At 43.3% G+C, this 20,361-nt stretch overlaps 2 protein-coding genes across 8 annotated transcripts in view; both read left to right on the top strand.

Annotated features, from left to right (window-relative positions):
* Positions 1-20,361, top strand: part of RPL34 (ribosomal protein L34) — a 463,668-nt gene that overhangs the window by 51,431 nt on the left and 391,876 nt on the right. The window lies entirely within an intron of this gene.
* The window catches only part of SGMS2 (sphingomyelin synthase 2), a 47,424-nt gene that overhangs the window by 21,736 nt on the left and 5,327 nt on the right, over positions 1-20,361 (top strand). For 5 of the 7 annotated variants that reach the window (XM_069978522.1, XM_069978521.1, XM_069978523.1 and 2 more), the window contains exons 2-5: positions 3,152-3,646; positions 8,227-8,344; positions 13,947-14,100; positions 19,020-19,186. In XM_069978522.1, the coding sequence (XP_069834623.1) occupies positions 3,192-3,646; positions 8,227-8,344; positions 13,947-14,100; positions 19,020-19,186 (894 nt within the window). In that variant the 5' untranslated portion in view covers positions 3,152-3,191. Of the gene's footprint in view, positions 1-1,094; positions 1,240-2,811; positions 2,840-3,151; positions 3,647-8,226; positions 8,345-13,946; positions 14,101-19,019; positions 19,187-20,361 lie in introns of those variants that run through there. The other 2 variants (XM_069978526.1, XM_069978528.1) reach the window with 2 other exon arrangements.

Here is a 20,361-nt window from a genome sequence, read left to right as displayed (position 1 = left end):
CAATATGCCTACTGCTCCCAGTGCCATATCACAGAGCTCCTGGACCCCGACGGCTGTCGTCTTTTCCCGGGCTCCAGGTATGTCACAGTCTCGGTTTAACATCCCAGACGGGTGAGATTTAGCCCGCTCAGCCAATCAGTGACTGCAGCAGCGTCCCCACCACCACCACCACTCTCTGACTTGTTGAGCGGGTCATCCATCAACTGGGTCGTGACGGAGCCAATTGGGTCCAGGAGTAGGACATGGTGCTGCATGGGCACCAGGACAGGTGACTATGACTTCTTTTTTTATGTTCCCCCACTCCCAGCCCAAAAAAAACTTTTTTGGCCCGGCACCGGACTCCTCCTTTAACATCACCAGTTTTCTGAAACTCTGAGATGGAAATTGATGTAGGTTTATTTTCTCAGCCATTGTGTTACAACTTAACTAAAGGAGGCATAAACTTCTCAGTCTTTAGTATCACTTAACAGATATTTATGAGGCTACCGCAAAAGTTATTACTGCCGTTATACTATAGCAAGGCTGCATTAACGTATAGTTAACCCTCATTTTAAAGTGATATTGTCACCCCCCCATACTCTATGTGCTTTTCTCCGCACCACTGCACATTCAATATATACCTGTAAAACACTTGTTTGTATCTTGTTTCTGCTCTAAAATAGCTTTATTTTACCAGTGGACAGTGTCACCTAGGCGGGGCTTCACAGCAGTTAGGCCATCTCTCCTATATGGGCAGTGTCACCTAGGCGAGACTTCATAGCAGTTAGGCCCCCTCTCCTATATGGACAGTGTCACCTAGGAGGGGCTTCACAGCAGTTAGGCATCTACCCACTCAGGAGATGGAGCCCAACTGCCACTGCCCATATAGGAGAAGAGGCCTAACTGCTGTGAAGCCCCGCCTAGGTGACACTGTCCATATAGGAGAGGGGGCCCAACTGCCGTGAAGCCCTGCCTAGGCGACACTGTCCATATAGGAGAGGGGGCCCAACTTCTGTGAAGCCCCGCCTAGGTGACACTGTCCATATAGGAGAGGGGGCCCAACTGCCGTGAAGCCCTGCCTAGGCGACACTGTCCATATAGGAGAGGGGGGCCCAACTGCTGTGAAGCCCCGCCTAGGTGACACTGTCCATATAGGAGAGGGGGGCCCAACTGCTGTGAAGCCCCGCCTAGGTGACACTGTCCACTGATAAAATGAAGCAATTTAAGAGCAGAAAGAAGACACAGATAAGTGTTATACAGGTATATATTGAATATGCAGCATCTATGCTTGTGCATGGTACAAAGAACTGCACATAGAGTATGGGGGGTGACAATATCACTTTAAGGACTATGTATGTAAGTGCATGGCTAGTTTTTATGTTGTTTTTTTTTTTTTTTTTGCTGTTTCGAGGCCATTGATTTATATCAGGAATGGGGAACCTTCGGCTCTCCATCTGTTGCAAAACTACAATTCTCATCATGCCTGGACAGCCGAAGCGTTAGTATTGCAACAGATGAAGGGCCAAAGGTTCCCCATCCCTGATTTATATGATGACTTAATTGGAAGATCTCCTAGCTGCACAATAGTTACTTGACTTTGTGGCTGCAGAAACCTGCTTTCAGTATTGTACAGATGAGAACAGCCGAAACAGAATCATTTACCTACAATAATGATTTTTTTTTCAAATTGTGGTGGGATGATATTTATACTAGTGCGTAATTGATTTGTTCACAGTATATTTAAGGCGTTATCCAGCGCTACAAAAACATGGCCACTTTCTTCCGGAAACAGCACCTCTCTTGTCTCCAATGGAACTAAGTTACCAAAAGCCACCCAAACTGAAGTGAATGGAGTTTAATTGTAAACCACAAGTGAACCTGAGACGAGAGCAGTGCTGTTTCTGGAAGTAAGTGGCCATGTTTTTGTTACTCTGGATAACCCCTTTAATCTGATGAAGAAGCCAGTATGGGCTTGGTAGTTGACTAAATGGAAAGCTGCCCTAAAAATAATTTGGTAGCTTTGAGATATGCAGAGCTGGAAGTCATAGAAGTCATAGACTTATACAAACCAGCCAGAGCTAAATGAACATACATTGCTTGGTTGCACAAAAATAAAATCTGCAAAGTTGTAGTAAACATAAAAAAAAAAAAACCCTGCTTCCGTCCAAGGAACTTTTAGAGCTGTTGCTACCATGTAAATGAGTTTCTTGGTTATTATGACCACACCAAATATCATGTATAATTCAGTTAGAGATAAATCAGATATGGCTTCATTCCAAATGTAGTAAATATTCCGCCTCTCCCCAGATGCTCATACATATGTATATACACATGACTGCTAGTTCTCAGGGCAGATTCAATATCTGACAATGCAAAACAAGCTGTGGCTTAAAGAGCATCCATGAACACTGGTGCATCAATAGAACTTGTAGATAGAACATTGCAGTTTTGATCTGATATAGACCTAGATAATAATTCTTCCATGAAAAGGTAGACGTCTTATAGGAAATTTTTCTTGGGAATGCATGCAGTTCAGCCTTACAGAAACCGGTAGATAGTCTTTCTTCAGTGCCAGCTATGGGTGGTGTAATATCTTCATGAAATAGGAGTCAATGTCTGAAACTTCAAAGAACATTTATCGCTTTCCTGACCGATTGATATAATATTACGTAATGGGTGGTAGGCGTTTAATGCTCACTGATATACTACTAACGTCATGTAATTGGTGTGAGCATGGGAAGTGTGCATGAACCTTTGCCAACCATAACTAACAGCTGATATCACACTGTAACGGCTGCTATTGACGATGACCTTGGCTTTTTAACCCCTTAGATGCTGTAAGCCAGAGCACCTGTGGCATGTGAGTACTCATAAAGGGGGTCCCCTTCCCCAGTCTAACTTATCTGTGCTCCCATGGTGCAAATTTGGGGCTGATCAGTGACATGTCAATTCTTCCAAGCGGAGAGAGAGGAGGCGCTCGAGCCCTCCATAGATTGCCTGTATGGCACGGAGGCTGGCGGATTCTGTGGCAGAGAGTTCCGCCGTGGAATTCCGCCAGTTTTACTCCGTTTAAACTGGCCCTTACAATGAGCTGCATAGAAAATAAAGCAAAAACCATTGACTGTCATATTTTTTATTATTAGTAAATTTGCTTCTTTCCTTTTTTTTATAGGTGATTTTATACCTGATTTTTTCTTCCTAAACTTAACCCAATGGATGCTATTGAGACTGCAGACATTGAAGTACACAAAGAAGCTCCACGCAGCGAGACGCTAAATGGCTTTCCAAGATCCGTGTCCTCCAATAGTGAAGATGACAAAAACGTTAAGGCTAAGCCCAAGGGTTTACCCAACGGCCTACGGAAAGGAGCCAAGAAGTATCCGGACTACATTCAGATCAGTTTGCCCGAAGACTCTAAAAATAAATATCCTCCAGAATGGTGGAAAACTGGCATTGCATTTGTGTATGCTCTCTTCAATATGGTCCTCACGACAGTTATGATCACAGTCGTTCATGAACGGGTTCCCCCTAAAGAAGTCAGTCCACCTTTACCGGACAAGTTCTTTGACTACATAGATCGAGTAACGTGGGCATTTTCTGTCTCTGAGATAAATGGAATGATTTTGGTCGGAATATGGTTTATCCAATGGCTCTTCCTCAGATATAAGTAAGTGCTTGCGATTATTTTTAGCAAAGTACCACTTTTTGGGGGTTTTTTTAATACATATTTTAGGAGTGGCAGTTCTCTTAATGGACACACTGTTGTAAGTGCATGGGTAGACATGCTTATGAAGATGCTATACGATGTTCAAGGGGAGGAAATCATGAAGGTTGTGGTTTTACCTTCCATTAGGGAAACCAACAATGTCCATTCTGTAGGACTGTTTATAAAGCCGTGTAACTAAGCTTTAGTGTTAAATACTCTAAAAAGCAGCTGTTCTGAGTTTTCTGTTCAGAGTGCTGCCGGACTTCTAGTTTGTTTTATATCATAAGGGTCTGTTCAGACATGACCGAGAATGCAGACGATTATCATTCCGTGTAATAAACACAACGATCAGCTGATAACAATGATCATCGGCTCATTGTTGATATAGGTTTGGACCTACAATTGTCGGGCACCGACCGCGCATCGCTACATGTAATAGCGGTGCGCAGGTGGCGATATGCAAATTGCATACATTACTTATCCATGGTCCAGGGCTCCTCCTGCGCTCTGCTTTTCCCCGGGTGCCGCTCGCTGAAGCTTCGGATCAGCCTGTCTTAGCTGACAGGCCGCTCAGCCAATTACTGGCCGGAGAAGCAGAGCGCAGGAGGAACCCTGGACCATGGATAGGTAACATATGCAGTTTAAGCAAGGGCTGCAAGGACATCGGTAACTATGTCCATGCAGCTCTTGTTAAACGATTATCGGGCCGTGTAACAGGCCCAGTAAACGAGCGCCGATCTAGCAGATCAGCGCTCGTTTACAGTTCTTATCGGGCCCCCATCAGGTGTGTCAATGTACCGCACATTGTTATTAATGGCCTAAAGGTCACCATAGGTTATTACATATCTCTTTGAGAGGGGTACTCGTTACGCATGCACGTTCTTGATCACTGACCGTCAGTGTACCCCTGTGGTGTGCTGCATCATGGTGTGAATGTCCTGTATTTTAAATTAGATTCGGTATAAAGATACTCATTTTACTGCATTTCTGGATCATCTGTTTACTATATTGGACTGCCACACACAAGCCAAGTGCAGATTTGTGCCCCAGTGCAAGACCAAGGGTGAGCTGGCTTTCTAATTTCACTGGGAAACAGCACCACCCCTGTCCTCATGTTGTGTGTAATAATACAGTTCAGCTCCATTCCCTTCAATGGACCTGAGCTTCAAAACCACACACAAACTGAGAACAAGAGTGGTGCTGTTTCTGGAAGGAATCAGCCATGTTTTTCTAAGGCCCCATGCTCACAACAGGAAAATCTATCCACATTTATTATCCGGAAATACAGATAGATCTTCTGACCTATAGGGCTCTACTGGGCATGGACATCTTTCATGATTTTTTTATGAAGGGTGTCCATGCTGGAAAATAAGTCTGGAAAATATTGTCCAGATGCCCATAGAACCAGACTGCCTGGCAAACAAGGATACAATGTAAAACAATGGCTGTTGTCTTGAGTGTCAAACAGCGGCCGCTATTTGACACATCCCTTTGGCAGATATTGAATTCTCGGCTGTAGGAACGTTATTTTAAACCCATAAAAGTCTACTGGCCATATGGGTGTGACTGAATATCAATTAACCATTGACTTTCATTCACACTACTGCCGGCAGGACGGCCACTCAGTGTGTGAACACTCTGCTTTCTATGGCCGTTGTTGGCAAACAACAGACGTCGAAAATAGACATGTTCATTATTTTGTATGAGCACAGTGAACAATGACCGCAGTTGATGCACTGTGCGCACACCAATGGCTGTTGTTCTATTGAAATCAATACAAATCGATGAATTCAGAAACCTGAGGCCATTGTGTTCAATGATCACTGCGACCGAAGATTTCCTTAAATGCATTACAGGGTGTGAACATAGCCCAAGGCTGTATCCATGTTTTCCAGGGCTCCCTAGGGCGGCATCAAACCTCCGCAGCCACCGGTAATCAAATGCCGCCTGCTCGGGTTCACTCATCTCTATGACATAAATAATAATAATAATAATAAATGGTGATGGGCCTGTATTCCCTCATGTCCGTATCACAAAGAGCATTGATAATAGATGTTAAGTTATATTCTATGTCATCAATATACATTAAAACTCCATAGTAAATAAAGATAGAGCAAATCTGATATTCATCCCTATTATAGGGAACCTGTCAGCTGTAATTATAGGAAACCTGTCCAAACTGCTGACACTGGTATATAGCTGTTATGTCAGGGAGACACATGATACTATATATATATATATATATATATATATATATATATATATATATATATATATATATAATGTGTATGTGATTCCGGGATGTAGAAAAATGCTTTTATTATATAGTAAAAAGAGTCAAAGAGCTGTAACACCTTCTTACTACCCATCCTATACCTGATCCTACTGGGACTTCAGGGTGTCAATCAAGCAGGAAGGAGAGGAAGCTTCCAGAATGTAGCAGAGCAGGAGCTTGGGAAAGCCTCTTTGACTTCTTGTACCAGAGGATTAAAACATTTCACTACATCCTGGAAGCACAGAAAGATATATAAAAGGTACCATGTGTCTCCTTGACCTAACAGCGTCAGTTTTGGAACTTAAATTACAGCTGACAGATTCCTTTTAAAATGTCACTGTTGTTTCATTCTTTTTTGCAGAAATCAATAGTACAGGCGATTTTAAGAAACTTTGTAATTAGGTTTATTAACTGAAAAATGCATTTTTATCATGAAAAAAGCAGTTTGAAGCTCTCCCCCCTGTCATCATGGTTTTCTATAGAGAGGGGAGGGGTTGAGGGAGATAAGGCACCAAAACAGGACAACAAAGAGTTAATTTACAGCTACTACACCGGGCTATCTCCTCTGAAGTCAGTACTGACCTCTGAATACCGGCTTTCACACAGGTCCCGCTGTGTAATCCTTTGTTCTCTGCGGGCAACTAACCTCCCCCCCCCCCCCTCCATAGGTTACACAGGGCTCAACTGATGTAAAAGAGTCGAGATTTCCTGATAATGAGCGGTAAATGAGAGAGAGGAGGGGGGGACCCGGGGAAAGTCTTTCTGAATGCAGATAATGGCATATTTGCCTAATAAACCCAAATACAAAGTGTCTTAAAATCGCCTGGACTATTGATTTCTGCCCCAAAAAAAACAAAAACGACAAAGACACTTTAACCCCTAGGCGACCCAGGGCATACCTGTGCATCCTGAGCCGCCTAGGGATGTTCAGAGCGGTGCTGTGCGGCGGCCCCACTCTGAAGCGCCGCGGACCCGGGTGCCGCTCGTAGCCCGGGACCGCGGCTATTAGCGGGCACGGTTGATCGCTATTTAAGTAATTGGATGCAGCTGTCAGCTGACAGCTGCATCAGATTACTTACTGCATCCCATCCCTCGTGTCTAGTGGGGTGGATGACCTGTCCGGAACGTTGTCCCGGAGGAGCGATCCACACATCCAGCTCGGGCCGGGGTCTGCGCCGCAATGGCGCTGATCCTGGCTCGCCACTCGATTGCTTCCGGCTGCAGCAGCCGAAAGCAATCCAGTGCCTATCTCATCGATCTATGCTGTATAACTATACAGCATAGATCTCAATGAGAGATCAGTGTGCTTATACTAGAAGTCCCCCAGGGGGGAATAACCCTAACCCCAGGGGGGCTTCTAGTATAAGTGTAAAAGTAAAAAAAAAAAAATGTTATTGTTAATAAACCCCCCCTAATAAAAGTCTGAATCACCCACCTTTCTCCATGTTATATATAAAAAGAAAGAAATAATGAAATAAATAAACATATCTGTTATTGACGCGTGCGTAATCACCCAAACTATTAATTTATCATATTCCTGATCTCGCTAAAAAATCCCAAAGTGCAAAATTGTGTATTTTTGGTCGCATCAAACCTAGAAAAATTGTAATAAAAAGTGATCAAAAAGTCGTATATGCGCAATCAAGGTACCGATAGAAAGTGAAGATCATGGCGCAAAAAATTACACCTCACACAGCCCCATAGACCAAAGGATAAAAGCGCTATAAGCCTGGGAATGGAGCGATTTTAAGGAACATATATTTGTTAACAATGGTTTTAATTTTTTACTAGTCATCAGATACAATGAAAGTTATATATGTTCTATATCATTGTAATCGTAACGACTTGAGGAACATATATAACAAGTCAGTTTTACCCCAAGGTGAATGGCGTAAAAACAAAAACCCTCCAAATAAAAATGCGTTTGTTTTTTGTTTTTTTTTCAATTTCACCACACATTGAATTTTTTTCTGGTTTCGCAGTCTACTTTATGGTAAAATTCAGCCTGTCATTGCAAAGTACTATTAGTGGCGCAAAAATAAGGGCTCATGTGGGTCTCTAGGTGAAAAAATGCAACTGCTATGGCCTTTTAAGCACAAGGAGGAAAAAACGAAAACGCAAAAATCCTAATTGGCCCGGTCCTCTAAGGGTTAAGTCCATTATATTATCATCGAGTATTTCCATGTTATACTCCTCTCTCAGTAAAGACACAAGTCATAACCCGCATGTCATGGCCCATAATTCTTTCCTTTTCTTCTGTTTACAGATCAATAGTGGGCCGCAGGTTCTTTTTTATTGTTGGGACATTGTACTTGTACAGATGTATTACAATGTATGTTACAACCCTTCCTGTGCCCGGAATGCATTTCCAATGTGCCCCAAAGGTAAGGACTTTTTTTTTTTTTTCTTTGAAAATATTAGATGCTTTTGCGGCCCTATGCACATGGCTGTATTATGGCTTTATAATAGTTATAATAGAACACCCACTGACCTACGTAGGTCCTGCAGTACCTCTTTATATTTTTACGTAAAGGTATTCTCTCCTCAATAACTTTGCAATATAGTGCTGTATAAAGAGAACCATGTTGTGCCTATGGGTCTGTAGGTCGGAGCCACCAGGACTCAAGAGGACAGGAGGACTTTTTTTCCTACTGCAGGAGATAATACTCCTGATCTTACATCCCCATCCACCTCCACCACCTACCGGTAAAACTTGTCAGGCAGACAGGATGGCTAGAGCTCTTTCTTTTGGTTAAAGAGCCAATACATTCCTTAACATGAATTACCCTTAGAATGGAAAAACAGGTTTTCTGGGTAAGAGAGCATGATGTGTACATATAAATGGACTATTCTATCCAGTAAGCTTTCTTCAGTGATTTTGCAGCAATAGAACGTATTCAGCTGAGGCTGTTGGCTAATTCCCCATTGGCACGATATGCACACTCCACTTACCCTTACAGTGTCCATCCATCTCTGAGCAGTAGTTGTCAGAGTCTGCTAGATGGACAGGTGTAAAAATGGACCATGGCCTAATATAACAGCTTAGACTGGAATATCAGAAAATCCCTTCTGCTAACTATTTATCAGTATTTAGGCGGACAAGGTGGCTGGTTATAGGTTGGTAACAGCAGAATTCAGAAAGATATTATGGTTTTTGCTGTGCATGAGTATATGGTGAACTTAGTGGGACTGAGGGCAATAGCCTAGGGGGAGGCCGGTATGACAGGGTTTGGAGGGGCCATTATAACATTGGTAGCTTACACAAGGCAGTTAGGTATAAGGGCCCCATTACTCGGAAAGATAATTGGCCGAATCGGCAGTATCCGGCTGATTATTGCTCCGTGTAATAAGCACAACGATCACCCGGTGACAACGATCATCAACTGATCATTGATATAGGTTTGGACCTATAATTGTTGGGCGCCGACCGCGCTACGTGTAATAGCAGTGCACGGCTGGCAGCTGACTATTTTCAAACTCTATACATTACCTATCCATGGTCCAGGACTCTTGCGTTCTTCTTCTCCCCACTGCACTGCAGCTTCTGAGCAGCCTGTCTTAGCTGATAGGCCATTCAGCCAGTCACTGGCTGGGACCGCCGCGGCCAGTGATTGGCTGAGCGGCCTGCCAGTTAAGACAGGCCGTTCTGAAGCTACAGCGCGGGACCCGGGGAGAAGCGGACCGCAAGAGGAGCCCTGGACCATGGATAGGTAATGTATGCAGTTTAAGCAAGGGCTGCAAGGACATTGGTAACAATGTCCATGCAGCCCTTGTTAAACGATTATCGGCCGTCTAATAGGCCTAGTATCTAGCAGATCGGTGCTCGTTTTTAGTTATTATCGGGCCCCCATCGGCCTGTGTAATAGTACCCTAAGGGCGGGTTCACACTACGGAATTCTCGCGGACAATGTCCGCGGAATTCCGCAAGCTGTCCGCCCGCACATCTGGGCGCCTTTCCGCCGGCTCCATAGACACCATTCTATGGGCCGGCGTATTCCGCTATACGCTGAAAGAAGTGTCATGTCACTTCTTTCAGTGGATCGCAGAATACGCCGGCCCATAGAATGGTGTCTATGGAGCCGGCGGAAAAGCGCGTGTCCGCGAGAATTCCGTAGTGTGAACCCGCCCTAAGGGTCCTATTCCACGGGCCGAGCAGGGCCGATCAACGATGTAAACGAGTGCCGATCTGCTAGACAATCGTTAGCGAGGGCTGCAGAGACATAGTTACCGATGTCCTTGCAGCCCTTGTTTCATACATTACCTGTCGAGGAGCAGATCTTCTGCCGATCCCGCACGGCAGCATCAGCTTTGGAGCGGCCTGACTGAACTGACAGAACGCTCAGCCAGTCACTGGCTGCGGTGGTCCTGGCTAGTGAGTGGCTGAGCGCTCTGTCAGCTCAAACAGGCCGCTCCGAAGCTGATGCTGCCGCGCGGTACCAGGAGAAGAAGACCTGCAGCTGATCGTTCTCTCTATTCCACAGAGCGATAATCGGCCGATTATCGCTCCGTGGGATAGACCCCTAAGGGGGTTAATTGTATTGTCTAAGGGGGTGGAGGTGGTAGGACAGTGGTGATCGGTGGAGGAGGGGGGGTTGTTGGTAGGGGGTGCGATTCGGACGTATGGGGGGAGTACATTACCAATAAGCTTGGAGGTAGGGTGTGAACCAAGTTGGTTCTGGACTTCCTAGTTAATCGGGTATGGTTTGGATAGCAGTTGAGGAAAAGAACTTGGGTCATGGGGGCATAAGCCCAGATCTGTAATTTGGAATGGCATACCTAAGTGTTTAATGGGGTACTTTCGAGCCAAGAGGATATTGACTAAGGATAAACCGCTTTCGATTTATCACTGTGTGAGGCATTGTTTATGGCTGCTGTGGCCAATCCAGCACAGTCTCTGTCATTACTTGAAGTGTTACTGTCGTGAAATTTTTTTGTTTGCAGAAATCAATAGTCCAGGCGATTTTAAGCCGAAAAATGCATTTTTAGCATGAAAAAGCAGTTTGAAGCTCTCCCCCCTGTCTTCATTGTTCTCCTATGGAGAGAGCTAAATAAAAGACCAAAACAGGACAACAAAGAGTTAATCTACAAATACCTCACCCTTTATCTCCTCTGACAGTCACCACTGACCTCTCTGAGCTCTGATTACAGCTGTCACCTAGCTCTGTGCCTGTAATCCTCTGTTATCTGCTTTCTGCTGTCGGCTAACTCCCTCCTCCCCTCCCCTCTCCCTAGAACAGACTGGGTACGTCTGATGCAACAAGTCACAATTTCCTGATTTTTTGCAGTGGATGGAAAGAGAGGAGGGAGGGGGACCTGGGAAAAGGCCTTTTAAATGCAGATAATGGCATACTTGGCTAATAAACCCAAGTACAAAGTTTAAGTTAGCTTAAAATCAATAAATAAATAAGACAGTGACGCTTTAAGGGTTTGGAGATGAGGTAAAGGGGTGGTGGGATAATGTAGTGGGGCTCCACAATACCCTTGTCATGTGAATACACCTTTATTTCCAGCATTACTCCTTCAATGTACGTAACATATAGACATGTTTCACTAGCCAAAATTTGGTCCATGTAAATGAGCCAGTAATCTGCGTGTAAACAAACCAATCCTCCTTGGCTGATCGGAACGTTTGTGCAGCCAAAATTATCATTATCAGCCACACATTGCCACTTCTAAACAGGGGTGGCTAATAACAATTAATTTAAATGGCAGCACATACGATCCAGCGATCCAGGTTTAGCAAAGTTTGTTGCTGTCATTCGGGCTGTGTAAAATGGCCCTATGTTTCATAAGGTCAAGGCTGGACAACTCCAAGAACTAGATATCCAGTGTACTTAGATATATGGTAATATTTTTTTCCATTGGATTTTGCATTGTTATCTGTACAGATGGATGTTTTACCAGGCTCCTACTCTATTCTCAGGGACTCGGGTCTAATTTCAGTTTCTATCCCTGTATGATTCTCTGAAGCCACCATTGTTCTGCTCAGTCCTGTTCACTCCTACCTAAATAGTAGTGATGGTAGATAACGTGTTGTTAGCCTGAAGAAGGAACACCTTTGGTTGGAATGAGGAAGCTGTGACAGGCAGTCGCTAGTATTGCTTAGTACAAACCTGCATAGAGGACCCATAGATAGAGCTTCTTTTTTATACTTGCCTGATAGATGGTTCATATATAATGTTTAGCAGGGTGATAGTTTTTGGGGTTGAGTGATAGGGGTTGTCCAGCGAAAATCATTTTCTGTCAAATCAACTGATAGCAGAAAGTTATATAGATTTGTAATTTACTTCTATTAAAAAATCTCAAGTCTTCCCATACTTATCAGCTACTAAATGTCCCACAGGAAGTGTTTTATTTTCAGTCTGACACAGTGCTCTCTGCTGACATCTCTGGCCGAGACAGGTACTCTGTCTTGGATTTTTATGAATCCCCACAGAAAACCTTTCCTGCTCTGGACAGTTCCTGTCTCGGCCAGAGATGTCAGCAGAGAGCACTTTGTCAGGGTGGGTTCACATTGAGGAATTTTCGCTGATAAATTCCGCCGAATTTCTTCGCTAGAACGTGCTTACAGCCGCACACCTCACTGCCCGTGCCATAGACACCATTCTATGCACGAGCGGATTCCGCATACCTCCAAAAGAATTGACACCTCAATTATTTCGGTGGATAGCGGAATCGGCTGACACCATAGAATGGTGTCTATGGAGCCGGCGGAAAGGCGCGTGTTCTAGCGGCGGAATTTATCTGCGAGAATTCCTCAGTGTGAACCCACCCTCAGACTGAAAATAAAACAACATTTCCTACAGGACATACAGCAGCTGATAAGTATGGGAAGACTTGTGATTTTTTTTAATAAAAGTAAATTACAAATCTATATAACTTTCTGTCACTAGCTGATTTGAAAGAAAAAGATTTTTTACTGGACAACTCCTTTAATAGACAATCTCATTGCGACTCTAAGGCTAAAAAGAACACAGTCAGAAGGGGTTATATTCAGCTTCTTTTTTATTCACCTGTCGCAAACAGTACAGTCTTGTGCAAGTGTAGACAGAGCAGTAGTGTTGTCACCTAATAGCCATCTGTTAAATAAAAGAGGAAGTTTAAAGGGGTTATATAGGATCCTCCATTCCGTTGAAGTGAATGGAGCAGAGTTGTAATACCGTACACAACCTTAGTTTTTTTTCTTATTCTGGATATTTGTCTAGTTAATAAAACCACTTCCCAATATAATATTGGGGAATATCGAGTTCACAGAATTCCTTTTTTATGAGAGAAGCTGAACAGAATGATGTATCACTTACATTGTTCTGTGCAGCTGATCCAGAGATATCCTCCTGAATAACATGGACAATAAGTAGTCCTCTACATTATGTGCATGAGCCCAGTAGTCCTGGATATTCATGAAAAGCAGAAAACTCCGCCCACCATTTGCTGATTGGCAGTTATCTATCCATGCTGTGTATAGGCAGTCACCTGTCAATCAGCAGCTGGAGGGCAGAGGGGAGGGGTGTGGCAAGAATCCTATTCTCCTGCATATTAGGAGAACGGCTGAACAGAATGATGTAAGTAATATACTGACCTGTTCAGCATTTCTATCACTAGTTTATGCTGCCCTCATTTAAGGCAAAATAAACCTAACAATAGATTCCCCTTACCTAGTTCTGTAACCACTTTCTATGCACTGTGTGAAGCAGAGGTTGATAACAAAGTAAAATAAACAGTTATCTATCCCAGTTATCTAAAAAAATATATATATTTACAGTCACCTTAATGTGTGCTTTATAGTTATATAATACAAATTAAATGTTAGGTTACTATGTTTACAGACATCCGTTTTCTTCTTATCTGTGTTATATAGTCATATAATATAGTGTACGCTCACTACAGACAGGGTCAATGTCCTCTTCTTTATTGCTTGAGGTATGAGCGGGCCCTTTTCTCTTATGTTGTCGGCTTTTTTTCAATTTCTTTTTTCTTTTTCTTTAGCTGAATGGAGATTCATATGCCAAAGCACAAAGGATCCTACGGCTAATAACGGGAGGTGGTCTGACTATAACCGGATCTCACATCTTATGTGGAGACTTTCTATATAGCGGTCACACGGTCATTCTCACCCTCACCTACCTGTTCATCAAAGAATGTAAGTTGATACATTTTACAAGGTTTTTTTTTTTTGTGAGATTTTCTTTTAACACATTACAGCCAATTGCTACCATCACAGACATCTTAAAGGGAATTTGAGCCACCTTCAAACCGCCAGTACCACATTGTACAAGTCCTCAAGCCATGTCCGGTTCAGGGGTCAGCCTTTCTCCCGTTGCCGGTATTTTGGAGAAAAAGTTGTTTCATTTCTGTGGCACCACGAGACGGGGAGTAAATGTGGCATGGCCAAGAGCATCCGTACCCTAGGCCTGCAGCGCCTCTCTCCCCGCCCCTGGGCTGTATGGAAGTAGGGGGAGAGGTGCTGCAAGCCTAGAGCACGGATGCTCCTCTCAAGGGGACAGATTCTGCCTATTGTCCTCTATGTCCATGGATCAAGCTGTAAAGCATGTCACTAAATGCTGTTAAAAGGGTTATCCAGTGCTACAAAAACATGGCCGCATTCTGCCAGAGACAGCCCCACTCTTGCCTCCAGTTCAGGTGTGGTTTGCAATTTAGGGCCCTATTCCACCGGACGATTATCGTTCAGATAATCGTTAAATCGTTCAAATCTAACCAATAATTGTTCGTTTGAATAGCAGTTAATGACTAACGACCGAACGAGAAATCGTTGATCGTTTAATAAGATCTGGACCTATTTTTATCGTTGCTCGTTCGCAAATCGTTCGCATTAAATAAGAAGTTGTTCAGTCGTTCTCAGTAGTGACGAACGTAATAGCGACGTCAAGACGACCGCAAGAACGATCATAAGTAATGATTTATCTTTCCATGTAAATGGGCGAACGATTTCATAATAGTGGTCGTTTGGATTGTTTATCGTTAACGATTATGCCAACGATAATCGTCCGGTGGAATAGGGCCCTAAGCTCCATTCACTTCAATGGAAATGAGTTACATAACCCCACCCATACTGGAGACAAGAGAGGGGCTGTCTCTGGAAGAAAGTGGCCATTTTTGTGTAGCGCTGGATAACCCCTTTAAAGGGGTAGTGCACCAAAAATTTTTTCTTTCAAATCAACTGCTGCCATGAAGTGCCAGAGATTTGTAATTTACTTCTATTAAAAAATCTCAAGCCTTCCAGTACTTATCAGCTGCTGTATGCCCAACAGGAAGTTGTATTATTTCCAGTCTGGACAGCAGGAGAGGTTTTCTATGAGGATTTGCTCCTGTTTTGGACAGTTCCTGACATGGACAGAGGAGGCAACAGAGAGCACTGTGTCAGACAGGAAAGAAAACACCACTTCCTGCTGGACACACAGCAGCTGATAAGTACTGGAAGACTTGAGATTTTTTAATAGAAGTGAATTATAAATCTCTGGCACTTTATGGCACCAGTTGATTTGAAAGAAAATTTTTTTTGGTGGACTACCCCTTTAAGAACAGCTCAGACAATATGGCAGCCCCCATAACCATGTACACATAATGAATTAAAAAAAATTTGAAAAGTCAGAAAATACAAACAGATTAGAATAAAAACGACTTTTTGTATCTGACTCTAATCAGTAAAAGAAAATTTAGACGACTCATTCCCTTTAAGTGTTGCCTGGAGGGGTCTGACTGGCTCTCGAGAGCTACAGTAGTTAGGCCATCCCTTGTCTGAATAAATGTACATGAGTTATCAGCTATTTATAATTTGACAGCCTATCCACCATGCATGGTTATTGAACAAATATACCATTGTTTCCTGTATAGACAATGGGGGAGATTTATCAAACATGTTGCCCCTAGCAACCAATCAGATTCCATCTTTCATTCCTCACAGACTCTTTGAAAAATGAAAGGTGGAATCTGATTGGTTGCTAGGGGCAACTGGGCCAGTCTCACTTTACACCATGTTTGATAAATCTCCCCCATTATGCCCCTCCCTGGATGGCTGGCATAGGAAGCAGAATACTAGTTAGTTTCTCTATACAAACATCAGTTGAGCAGTGTGCCCGGTGCTGCTCCCATTAGCAGTCATGCACTTTCTTGAACCGGCACTAATGATTATGAGGCCGTTCTCTTTGCAGGAATGTGTGTATCTGATTTCTTTCAAAATGCTATTTCCAAAAACCAGAACACCATTTATGCAGCATCCTGTACCATTAGATGAATATTAGCTTGCAAGCCAAGTCACTTATCACTGCTATGAAATTCAGGATGTAAAATGCGGTAATGATTTCTTTTTATAGGCTTCTGTTCTGGAGAAGATGGAGTGACGTCTCTGGATTAGATTCTTTTTTGGCCTCGGGTGTAAAAAAAAAGAAAAGAAAATTTGTGTTTTTTTGGGGGTTTTTTTGTTTTCTTTTTGGGCAGAAATCAATAGTACAGACAATTTTAAGAAACTTTGTAATTGGGTTTATTAGGCAAATATGCCATTATCTGCATTCAAAAATACTTTACCCAGGACCCCCCCCCCTTCCCCTCTTAGGGGCCTATTCCACGGGAGCGATAATCGGCCGAATCTGCCCCATTCGGCCAATTATCGCTCGGTGGAATAGAGAAATTATCAGGCGATGATCGTGTAATCGGCTGATCGTTTAATTAGGGCCAGACCTAAAATCATCAGTCCCCCACCACGCCTTGCTACGGTGGAATAGCGGTGCTCGGCGGGCGACCGACGATTTGAGAAGCGCAGCATACATTACCTGTCCGGGCTTCTGCGCTCTGTCTTCCTCCCCGGGTTCCGCTCGCAGCATCTGCAGCTCCGGAGCGGCCTGACTGAGCAGTCAGACCACTCAGCCAATCACAAGCCAGGACGCGGGACCCAGAGAGGAAGACTGAGCACAGGAGAATCCCGGACAGGTATTGCTGCAAGGTCTGCAAGAACATCGGTAATGATGTCCCTGCAGCCCTTGCTTAATGATCATTGGGGCCGTGGCCCAGTAAACAAGCGCCGATCTAGCAGATCGGCGCCAGTTTACATCGTTGCTCGGCCTGTGAAATAGGGCCCTTATTCACTGCTCATCATCAGGAAATCTCGACTTTTACATCAGTCGAGCCCTGTGTGACCTATGAAGAGGGGAGGAGGGAGATTAGTCACCAGCAGAGAACAAAGGATTACACAGCAGGACCTGTGTGAAAGCCAGTATTCAGAGTTCAGCGCTGACTTCAGAGGAGAGAGCCCAGTGATGTAGCTGTAAATTAACTCTTTGTTGTCCTGTTTTGATGCCTCATCTCCCTTAAACGCCGCGATCGCGGCGCGACCGCAGCGTTTAAGTGTAAGTGACAGGGGGAGTCCCCTGTCACTTACCGATCGGGACCCCCGCAGTGTGACTGCGGGGGTCCCGATCGTTGAAACGGACTGCTGGAGGTCTCTTACCTGCCTCCATGCGGTCCGATCGGCGATCTGCTACACTGAGCCTGCACAGGCAGGCTCAATGAGCAGATCGCCGATAACACTGATCAATGCTATGCCTATGGCATAGCATTCATCAGTGTATAAATCAAAGTAATGTATGTACAAGTCCCCCAAAGGGACTTCAAAAGTGTAAAAAAAAAAAAGTTCAAAACACTAACACACTACCCCAAAACCCCTCCCCCAATAAAAGTCTAAATCACCCCCCTTTCCCATTATATAAATAAAACATATAAAAATGAATAAATAGATAAACATATAATATACCATAGCGTGCGTAATTGTCCGATCTATTAAAATATAACAAGCGTCATTGCGACCGGTAAACGGCGTACACGAAAAGAGTGGAAAAAGTGCGCAGATTACCGATTTTATGTTACATTATATATTTAAAAAAATCAATAAAAAGTGATCAAAACGTCCGATCTTCACAAATATGGTATTAATAAAAACTAGAGATCATGGCGGAAAAAATGACACCCCATACAGCCCCATAGGTGAAAAAATAAAACCGTTATAAGCATCACAATAGGCCCATTTTATTAATATTTAATTGCCAAAAAAAAGGATTTCATAAAAAAAAATATATATAACATTAGAGAATCTGTGTAACCTGCATGTGGTTGTGTTCGGACTGACCTATAGAATAATAGTGTCATGTCGCTGTTACCATATAGTGCATTACGTAGACACAGGAACCCCCCAAACGTACCATATTGCATTCTTTCTTATGATTTCACCTATTTATATCTTCATAAATAATATATTTGGAATTCCATCATACATGTTATGGTAAAATGAATGACGCCATTACACAGTACAACTATTCCTGTAAAAAACAAGCACTTACATGGCTTGTAGATAGAAAACTGAGAGTGCTAGAGCTCTTAGAAGGGGAGGAGGGAAAAACGAAAGCACTAAGATCAAAATTTGCGCGGTCCACTGGGTCATTTTGGGCCTGGTCCTCAAAGGGTTAAACACGGCTCAGGCAAGATGGCCGCTCCATAATAATGTGCAAAAAATTAAACAAAAAAAATACAGTCAGAAAATAGAAAAGGATTTACATAAAAACACAACTTTTAGTATCTGACTCTGATTTGTAAAAGAAAATCTAGGTGATAAATGCCCTTTAAAAAGTATAAAAGTTTAAATAAAAGTGATTTGGTAATGTAAGGCACAAGAAGGGTTTTCCCACAGTGTACCTGTATATGTATAGGTGTTTTAGAAGTTTAGATGCGGTAACAGGCGGATTTGTGTACTTGGCTGAGTATCACGGCGGTACAACTCACTGACAACAATGTCTTGTGATATTACATCATTGCGGCACTCGTACTTGGCTGCACATAGCATCTGGATACTTACCAGGTTCCCTGAAGAAACAATGCTATAAATGAAGCTAAGGCTTTGACAGGGCGGCAGCTTAGTTATTCTAAAGTCAACTCTCTGGTGTAAACACCCTGACATTTCCAACCAGTCTGTATATAAATGCGTACTGTATATAAATAGACTCTGAACGCCGCACAGCATTAGATATAATGGCTATTCTCTTCTACATGTTGCAGATTCTCCACGCCACTTCTGGTGGTATCACATATTCTGCTGGCTGCTGAGCGCCTCCGGGGTCATCTGCATATTAGTCGCACATGAGCACTACACCGTGGACGTTATTGTGGCTTACTTTATAACCACTCGGCTGTTCTGGTGGTATCATGCCATGGCCAACGAGAAGGTAAGCTGAATTTTATTATATACTATTCATAAATTGTTCCTCACTAATATCAGGATCCCATTCTGCTATTATTGAATTAAAACATTGCTTACCTTCTGAGGCTGAAGACAGGCCTGGGGTCCTATTAGACGGGCCGATCAATAATGTAAATGAGTGCCGATCTGCTAGATCAGTGCCTGTTTAATGAGCCACTTACACAGCTCCATAATTATAATCGTTTAGCAAGGGTTACATGGACATCATTAGCGATGTCTGTGCGGACCTTGCCCTAAACTGTTATACATTACCTCTCTACACTACCGGTCTTCTCCTGCCCTCTGCTCGCTTCCTGGTGCCACAGCCGCAGTTTTTTTCCAACCATTGTTGGCAGATCATTGTCTAGGTTACCAACCACCTCTCTACTCTAAAAGCATTGGTGTGGCTGGTGTATATATGGCTATAGTATACATATTTTTATAGAATTAGCTGTGGAACATTTTTGCATGCAGGACATGAACAGCATACAGTGTCATACCAGCTCCCGGCCTAGTCGATATGTCTATTAGGCCTTGCATACTGTGCCTCAGTCTTCGAGTTGGCTGGAGGCAGTAGCTGCTTGTCCCTTGCAATATGAATGAATCTGTTACATCAGCAGGGCCCGTCTCATTCATCAGATCTTGTCGCACCTGCTATGCCAGTATGTCTTGAGGGCTTTCTATTAGCAGCTTTGGCCCTGGGTAATGGTAAATTGTAATTCCTAGTGACGGCCACTGTCTAGTACGTTTAGACATGCTGCTATAGGTTGTATTGTCACATTGTTAACATCAGTTTGTACTTTAGTCTTTAATAAAACTAACATCGTTAAAAACATGTTTTTTTTTATTTATTGGATTAGCCTAAACAAATAAAATAATACATGGTAAAAATTTTTTACAATCTTAACTCCGTATAAGTGTAGTCTGTTTTAAAGCCTGGGGCACCTTTTTAAAGGAAACCTGTCAGCAGGTTCATGGAGACAAACCTGCTTGATAGCTCCCAGTAGCCCCTAACCAACTTTTCCTATCGCTGCTCCTCTGATCCTCTGTTGCTTGTAAGCCCCAACATTTTCCATTTTTGTGGACCACAATCCTAAAGAAATATGTAAGTTAGTGCATTAGGAGCACTGCGGGGTATTCCTCGCCCCCCCCCCCCCCCCC

The sequence above is a fragment of the Dendropsophus ebraccatus genome, chromosome 7 (genome assembly GCF_027789765.1).
Source record: "Dendropsophus ebraccatus isolate aDenEbr1 chromosome 7, aDenEbr1.pat, whole genome shotgun sequence".
In the NCBI taxonomy this organism is placed as follows: Eukaryota; Metazoa; Chordata; class Amphibia; order Anura; family Hylidae; genus Dendropsophus; species Dendropsophus ebraccatus.
Note: the sequence above shows the minus strand (reverse complement) of the source record. Positions and strands in the feature narration are given on the sequence as shown.